The 7,972-nt window shown below is 47.2% G+C and overlaps 3 protein-coding genes across 3 annotated transcripts; all 3 read right to left on the bottom strand.

The window, feature by feature from the left end:
- Positions 1-481: 481 nt before the first annotated feature.
- Positions 482-1,638, bottom strand: LOC123096001 (uncharacterized). Its single transcript, XM_044517580.1, has 3 exons — positions 1,332-1,638; positions 1,199-1,245; positions 482-820 (listed from the first exon to the last, which is right to left on the bottom strand). Exons 1-3 carry the CDS (start codon positions 1,528-1,530, stop codon positions 686-688), a joined length of 381 nt encoding a protein of 126 aa, XP_044373515.1. The 5' UTR covers positions 1,531-1,638; the 3' UTR covers positions 482-685.
- A 271-nt stretch (positions 1,639-1,909) lies between these two features.
- Positions 1,910-3,392, bottom strand: LOC123096002 (uncharacterized). The gene is made up of 3 exons (XM_044517581.1): positions 2,986-3,392; positions 2,835-2,881; positions 1,910-2,338 (listed from the first exon to the last, which is right to left on the bottom strand). The coding sequence occupies exons 1-3, from the start codon at positions 3,182-3,184 to the stop codon at positions 2,204-2,206; spliced, it is 381 nt and encodes a 126-aa protein (XP_044373516.1). The 5' UTR covers positions 3,185-3,392; the 3' UTR covers positions 1,910-2,203.
- Positions 3,393-3,474: 82 nt separating this feature from the next.
- LOC123096000 (glycosyltransferase BC10) lies at positions 3,475-7,771 on the bottom strand. Its single transcript, XM_044517579.1, has 2 exons — positions 6,978-7,771; positions 3,475-4,347 (listed from the first exon to the last, which is right to left on the bottom strand). Exons 1-2 carry the CDS (start codon positions 7,512-7,514, stop codon positions 3,706-3,708), a joined length of 1,179 nt encoding a protein of 392 aa, XP_044373514.1. The 5' UTR covers positions 7,515-7,771; the 3' UTR covers positions 3,475-3,705.
- Between the last annotated feature and the right edge of the window lie 201 nt (positions 7,772-7,972).

The raw sequence follows: 7,972 nt of genomic DNA, 5'->3' as shown, positions 1-7,972 counted from the left end.
CATTTCTTTTTTTATTTGTGAGGGGAAGGGGAGTTTTATTCTGAAGTTAACAAGCTCTGTTATAGACAGTTCTACCATGATCTGCCACTCTGTTCTGGTCCCTGTAAATTTTCATTGGAACAAACTCCCTACCGAGCACCGACCATAAGACTCTGATCTCTAAAATAAGATGACCATAAGCCAACAGATCAAGGCTGTTGAGAAATCCGATTGAATCACCACTGATTGCATGGAGCTCGGCTTCAAGAGCATTATCACAAAAGAATAAGTGACGGTACGCAGCAAAGATTACGCTCCCGTCATTCCTTCTTAATATCATACCTGACCCTGCCGTCCGAGGAGAAGGAGCCATATTTTTCTGAGGGCAGAACAACAATGTATGTGGATTGCAAATTTGGGATGGAATAATTTTCTATTTTTCCCTGTCCTGAATTCTAAAACTTACGAAAATCTCTGATTTTGCAAAAAATGAAACATAATATCAGGTCAAGCAAAGATTTGTGCTGCACAGATGAGATGACAATGATGAAACGGAGAAAGTTGCACCAGATTTAAGAGGCAAGTGGGGTGCTAAATGCTAAGCTTATTAACTCCTTGAGAACTTAACCGGGGAAGGAATTTTCCTATCGGAAAAGCTGTTTCAGCCATTTGGTGGTTGGCCTGCTCCTCTCATGTTCAACACTAGCTACTTGTTCTTGTCGAGCCATGCGAGAATTCCTTTCTCCGACTCCGTGAGCTCCTCCACTGGCTTCTCTCTAACCGAGCCTTCCATGAAACCAAAATAATCCTTGTAATTCCTCTTGTAAAAGTCGTCCAGCCTCTGGAACATATGAGAAAACAGCAGAACATAGTTAATTGCAACCACGGCATAGAAGCTCTTGTCGATCAATCTGTTGCTTCAGTAAACTTATGGTGATAAAATTAACAACATTCTAAAGAGGCTGCAACTGACTAAGGGTAGAAAGTCACAGCACATTTCAAACTTCCCTCAAGTTTTTCATGAAAAACGGAAAAGCAAAGGGACAATAGGCATAAAGCAACTGAAGCGATGAAATTAGGACCATATGGACCCAAGTGAGTAGTTGGAAAAAGGACTCATGATTTAACACTGAAATGCATAACAAAAGCAAAAGGCTTCTTCCATTAGACATATGATGGGATACCACGGAAACAAAACAATTGAAGGAAGGCCGCATACCTCCTTGTCATTCTTTTCTTTGTTTTCCTTTGACCTCTTCACATAATCTACACATATGCAGGCAGAATCATATGTGAACAGCACACTGACCACAAATACTAGACCCTGAAAATTGGACCAGATGCTTGCATACCTTGCAATAGCGCCTTTCTTGATTCGCTAGCCTCGGGTATGGCTGCGGCGGATGCCAGCAGAGTGAGGAGGCACCTCCTGTTAACTCCGTTCCTCTGAGCCAAGGTGACCAGATGCTTCGCCGCTGAATGATGAAGGGTTGAAGCTGCTGCGACCGGCCTTCTGATTGTGTCCATCAGTTTACCTGGAGGCTGAGCCATGGGATGAGATGAGTTTGCTCTCCAGTGTGCTCTCTTGATTTCCTACATGGCAGGTTGCTGCTACTTGATATGATATGATATGATGAAATCCTGGAATGGACCAAGGCCACAGGTTTTTCTCTGGACGGAAACAGACAGGGGCAAATCTGACAATATGCAGTCCTGCTTGGGTTTTGGACAAGTCACACGTCAGACTGTTTGATATGTATACCTTCTTCCATTAAATCTTTTTGCCTTTCCGGTATCTGCATTTTATTTTTATTTTTCTAGGCCACATATTTGAATTATTTTTCTTACCATTATCTCAGCATTTCCCAAACAAATTTCTAGTATTGCATTCTGATTAACAAAAGAAGCAAGAGAAAAGTCCCCTTGTCCACTGTCAGGGTACTGTACAAAATACTAGTACAAATTTGTGTATAATGATGTCCATTTTCTGATTTTTTCTGATTTTGCAAACATGAAACATACTGTCAAGCAACAATTTGTGCTACTGCACAGATAAGAAACAATGATGAAACAGAACAAGTTGCACCAGGTTTAAGAGGCAAGTGAGGTGCTATATGCTAAGCTTATTAACTCATTGAGAACTTCACCGCGGAAGGAATTTCCCTACAGAAAAAAGCTGTTTCAGCTATTTGGTTGGCATGTTCCTCCCATGTTCCAACACTAGCTACTTGTTCTTGTCAAGCCACGCAAGAATTCCTTTCTCCGACTCCGTGAGCTCTTCCGCCGGCTTCTCTCTGACCGGGCCTTCCATGAAACCGAAATAATCCTTGTAATTCCTTTTGTAAACGGCGTCCCGCCTCTGGAATATATGAGAAAACAGCAGCACAATTAGTTGCAACCACGCTGTAAAATCTTCTCGGTCAATTTGTTAGTCCAGTAAACTTATAGTGATAAAATTGACAACATTCTGAAGAGGGCTGCAGCTGATTTCACTTGAGACGTAAACTGGTATGATGGTTTGCAGGTTGCACAAGGTTTCCCTATTTTAATCAGAGATATCTACTGCAAAACAAACAAACTAGAACGTGTACTACGAGTAATAAGGGTAGAAAATTACAACACAGGTCAAACCATCCCCAAGTTTTTCATGAAAAATGAAAAAGCAAAGGGACAATAAGTATAAAGCAACAGAAGCAATGAAACTGAGAGCATACGGATCCAAATTAGTAGTTGAAAAAGGCTCATGATTTCGCAGAGAAATGCATATAGATTACTGACTCAAAACAAAAGCAAAAGGCTTCTTCCATTAGCAATGATTGGGATACCAAGGAAACAGTTGAAGGAAGGCTACATACCTCCTTGTCATTCTTTTCTTTGTTTTCCTTTGATCTCTTCACATAATCTACAAATGCAGGCAGAACTATTTATCTATCCAAGGTGAACAGCAAACCGACTACAAACATCGGATGCAATAAACCCGGAAAATCGGACCGGATGCTTGCGTACCTTGCAATAGGGCCTTTCTTGATTCACCGGCCTCAGGTATGGCTGCGGCGGATACCAGCAGAGTGAGGAGGCACCTCCTGTTAACTCCATTCCTCTGGGCCAAGGTGACCAGATGCTTAGCCGCTGAATGATGAAGAGATGAAGCTGCTGCAACCGGCCTTCTGATCGTGTCCATCAGTTTACCTTGAGGCTGAGCCATGGGTGAGATGAGTTTGCTCTCCTGTGTGCTCTCTTAATTCAATTCCTACATGGAAGCGTCGCCAGGTTGCTAGATGTTGAAATCCTGGAATGGACCAAGGCCACAGGTTTTTCTCTGGATGGAAACAGACAGGGGCAAATCTGACCACATGCAGAACTGTTTACATATGTATAAACATACTTCCGTTAACATTTTTGCTTTCCTGGTATCTGCATTTTATTTTTTATTTTCGGGCCACATGTTTGAAGTATTTTTGTTGCCTTTATCTCAGACATTTTTCCAACACAATGTCTGGTAATACATTCTGATTAACACAAAATATACAGTGCAATAGAGCAAGGGAAGAGTTCTCTTGTCCACTGTCAGGTTACTGTACAAAATAATAGTACAAATTTGTGTATAATGATGTGGGCAGAGTACAGGTTGTCATCCACAGAAATAAGCCCATGCCTCCACACATGTAAACCTACCTATGATCTAGTATCAAAACTTACAGGGGGGGCACCTGTTGAAAGCACACATCAACCATAACCCAGCACAGTGGGCGCTAGCACTAACAATGGCTGCAGCGCACTTGGTGCGAACTTCCGAGCAAACAGGAAGCATGTTGTCGAATTTTGATTATTGTATAGACAAGTCCGTCCCGTTTGAACTCTTCTCAGGAATTCCTCAGTGATATCTCCCCTACCAAACGTGGCTGGATGTGCACCGCCTCTCGACCAATCTACCCAGGTGACACTTCTGTTAGCAAGGCTTTGCGGAGCTTCAATCGTGAGCATTGTAGGGAAATAATGTTCATCGACATAACAATGAGGCCTGCAGAACTCCTTGAATTTCGGGTAATAGCGTGTGTCTCTGATGATCTCGATGGCAAGATCTCTGTCTACTTCAAACCATTGCGAGCCTTTGCGCCATTGTTCGAGCTCAGCCTCAGGGGTCATGTTATAATTATATCGGCCCCGTCCATATGGTCCAGGATCATCAAACACCATGACAAAGCTTTGGCTTGAATTCTGAAAGTAGTCGTATGTGGTGTTGAAATCAAATATGGGAATGCATGACTCGGACACAAGCACAAACCACTCATTAGATATATCCAGCAAAGCATTTGCCAGCAGGCGTCTCTCAGCATCACACATGGTCATCTGACCCCATTCGGCAACCTGTGAGCACCAAACAGATCACATATTAATTTCAGGTACACGGTCATCTCAAGTTCTGAGCACAACAGGGAAGGTAAAGATTTTTTTTAGTCTTCCTACATGGGTGTGTTGCTAAATTACTATTCCCTCCGATCCATAATAAGTGTCACAGTTTTGAACTAACGTTAGTTCAAAACTGCGACACTTAGTTCAAAACTGCGACACTTATTTTGGATCGGAGGGAGTACTTGATATGCGGAAATCCTGAAAGGAGAAGTCATAGGTTGTTCTCGGTGAAAGAAGACAGAGACAAGTCTGACCAACTGCAGATCTGCTTGGGTTCTGGTCAAGCTGGAAATGTTTGTCTCCTGACAGACTGTCTAGAAAATGGCTCTACTAGGCCATACGCTTCCGCATACAAGGAATGGGTTATAAGTTCTGATTAGAGCCCTAGCTATGCCTGTTCTAGAGTTCTCTGACTCTACCTATTATAGTACGAGTTCCAGTTAGGGCGCGGTGGCTACTAGATATATGGGTGACAGAATGCATACCAGTTACTCATTTTAAGAACCTTGCCCCAGAGTAATATAGTTAGTAAAATGTGGATCACATCAGGTAGGCGTCAAGTAAACTCATAAATACAGCACCATAATACAAACCTATCAGGGCTATCAATCAACACACCTACTAAACTTTTCGTTGTAATGGTGGTCCATGCTCAGGAAGGTAGCTCGCTGTACCTACATTTTCTACTTCAATGCAAAAATGCACAGTTCTCTTTTGTATATTTATAAAAACAAACCTAACAAAGGAAGTTCAGAAATTTTCACTGTCAACAACTATTTTAATCACCCAAGTCAGCACCCAACATCAGTGTTCAAGAAAGCGTTTTTAAGTGTCGCTTAAGCGCGCTTAAGCGCTGAGCGGTAGCTAAACGCTTCGCTTTTGGCCTAGGCGCAACTTTTAGCGTTTGAGCGGAAAAAAGCGTGATTTAGCGATCGGTTAAGCGCTAAGCGCTGGCTGAGCGTTCGCTGCGCGCGCTTAAGCGGCAGAAAAGCGTAGAAGGCAGGCCCAAAGGTCAGACGGGAGCTGAAATAGCCCACAGGCGGGAGGGGAAAAAGGGGGTATATAAGGCCTGGCCCAAAAGAGGCCTGTTCGGCTAGGGTTACTGGGTTTCCAGGAGGGGAAAGAAGAGAGCATTGTGGCGGCTGCTTCTGCTCTGCATCCAGCGGCGGCTCCTCTGGCGTTCTTCCTCCTCCTCAGCAGCTACTGGATCTGGACGCCGGCAGCTCCTCCTCCTCCTCCTCCTCCTGGACATCCACTACTACCAGTTCAGCTCCTCCTGGCTGCTGCTGCAGCTGCTGCTTGGGCTGCTGCTGCAGTTTCATGAGCTGCTGCTTGGCTGCTGCCATTTATCTTATATGCTCATTCTAAGACAATATTATGCATTTTTGCTTGCTGTGTGAACCACTGAACCTTATCCTTATGTGTTATTTGCCTATTTGTTATGGTGTGTGAACCACTGAACCTCAATATTATATGCTATTTCAGATTTTCAGTTACTTATGTGCTATGTTACCTGTTTTCTTCTGCATATTATTGAAAACAGCCAAATTCTGGCCAATTTAAAAAAACGCTTAATCCCGGTTAAGCTGCGCTTAAGCGGCCATTGCTCTAAGCTGTGGCCTTCCGCTCCGCTTAGGCCCTCCACTGTGTGCTCGGTGCTAAAGTTTTGAAAAGTATCCCACGTACATATCCATGCCAAATGAGAGAAATTTAGCACCCCTCCCACAGCGTGGAGGATTTGGCATCGACTCCAGCTTGACCCCACATATATATAAAGTAGTAATAGATCAGCCCAAGCCTGTGTCTCCGGCTGTTGCTTCGCTTGAGAAAGTACAGTGACGAGCTTAGTTTATTGCCTCAAGGAATGTGGCACCGGAGCAAGTAGAGGCATCGATGCCCTGAATATTTTGTTTGGCATCGGCTGAGCAACGGAGGGCACCGGTGCCAAATATGTAAAAGTTGAATTTGGCACCGCTTTTGGCCTACATAGTGGAAGGCCTTACGCTTACCGCTTTCTTGAACATTGCCCAACATATGCAGTGCCTGAGCTCTAACATGTGCATTGATCATAGGCTCCTTACTGTAGTAACTACTCCCTCCGTCCGGAAATACTTGTCGCACAAATGGATAAAAATGGATGCATCTAAAACTAAAAATATGACTAGATACATCCATTCCTCCGACAAGTATTTTCGGACGGAGGGAGTAGTAAGTAGAACCACAGCTCAGTGTAATGGCTGAAACGTTGGGATTCAGTTACAAGTCTGTCATAGTATCACATATGAAGTCGTGGAGTAACAGTACAGTACAGTACAGCTCAATGTACAATCTTGGTCTGTCATGGTATAACGTATGAAGTCGTGGAGAAACAGTACAGTGCAGTACAGTACAGCTCAATGTACAATCTTGGCAGTTGGCACTACGATTGGATATGGTTTGCTGTTGGTATCACTAGATCAGCATGAGTGGGCAGGCCACCTATCACACTATCACGGCATCTTGCTAGGTTGAGTATGCGATCACACTACTGGTGTACTACGGCATGAGGAGGCCAGGTCGAGCACGCGAGAGGGGAGCTAACTAACCTTACTGGGGATTTGCCGGTGGTAGAAGACGGAGTCTTTGGTGAAGTTGGCGCGGTAGGAGGGCAGGGCGTGCACGTAGACGGAGTAGCGGCCCTCGTGGCCGCGGAAGAAGCGCTCCCAGAGCGGCGCGAGCGGCAGCGGGCCGCGCGTGAGGAACATGAAGGCGACCTTGGGCACACGGGGGAACGGGTAGGGGCGCACCCGCGGCGCGAAGGAGGCGCGCCAGAGCAGCTCCTCGTCCGTCATCGCGTGGCGCGCGCGGGACGGGGGGCGGGTCCAGCGCTCGAGCCCGTCGAGCGGCTGCTCCTCCCCCGCGCCGGCGGAGGCCCCGAGGCAGGGGCGGAAGATGGCCGGCGCGGCGGCCGCCAGCGTGTGGCGCGCCATGTACATGCCGGCCGCGGAGAGGCCGACGCCGAGCAGGAGGAAGCCGAGGAAGACCTTGAGCATCCCGGTGGGGAACACCCTGCCGCCGCCCTGCCCCGGCCCCGCCAGCCTCGCCTCCTTCATGTCCTCCATGGACGCCACCCGCGCCTGCATCGCGCCCGCCGGACGGCTCGCGGCTGGTGGTGGTGCTGCTGTGCTGCTGCTATCGGGAGGTGGTGGAATCTGGCAGATTTGAGGCCGCGCGTGGCATGCTCCGGGCACGACGCCGGGTCAGGGGCGCGCCGAATCGAGGGGCAACACGTAGGTTGGATGGGGGGGCTAGATCTGGGAGGGGGCGGTGGTTGGTGCGGCGCGGACTTCGATTCAGCGGACGGAGCGGCTGGTGGCGGTGGGGGACGGCGGTGGTGGGGGTGGGGTGGGGTGGGGTTGGAGGGTGGAGGCCGCCTAGGGGACGAGTAACGTCTCACGGGTGCCCTACTCAGTGACGGAGGAGCTGCGGATGGGTGGACTGGGTCTACGGGAGCTGCGAAGGTGGGGAGAGGATTCTGTGCTCTTGGGTACGGAGAGCGGTGCTTGAAGACCGGGTTCGTCGAGGTTTCGGATTTGGCAGA

This window comes from Triticum aestivum, chromosome 4D, assembly GCF_018294505.1.
Source record: "Triticum aestivum cultivar Chinese Spring chromosome 4D, IWGSC CS RefSeq v2.1, whole genome shotgun sequence".
NCBI lineage: Eukaryota > Viridiplantae > Streptophyta > Magnoliopsida > Poales > Poaceae > Triticum > Triticum aestivum.
The sequence above is the reverse complement of the archived record's forward strand: the minus strand, read 5'-3'. Positions and strand labels throughout refer to the sequence as shown.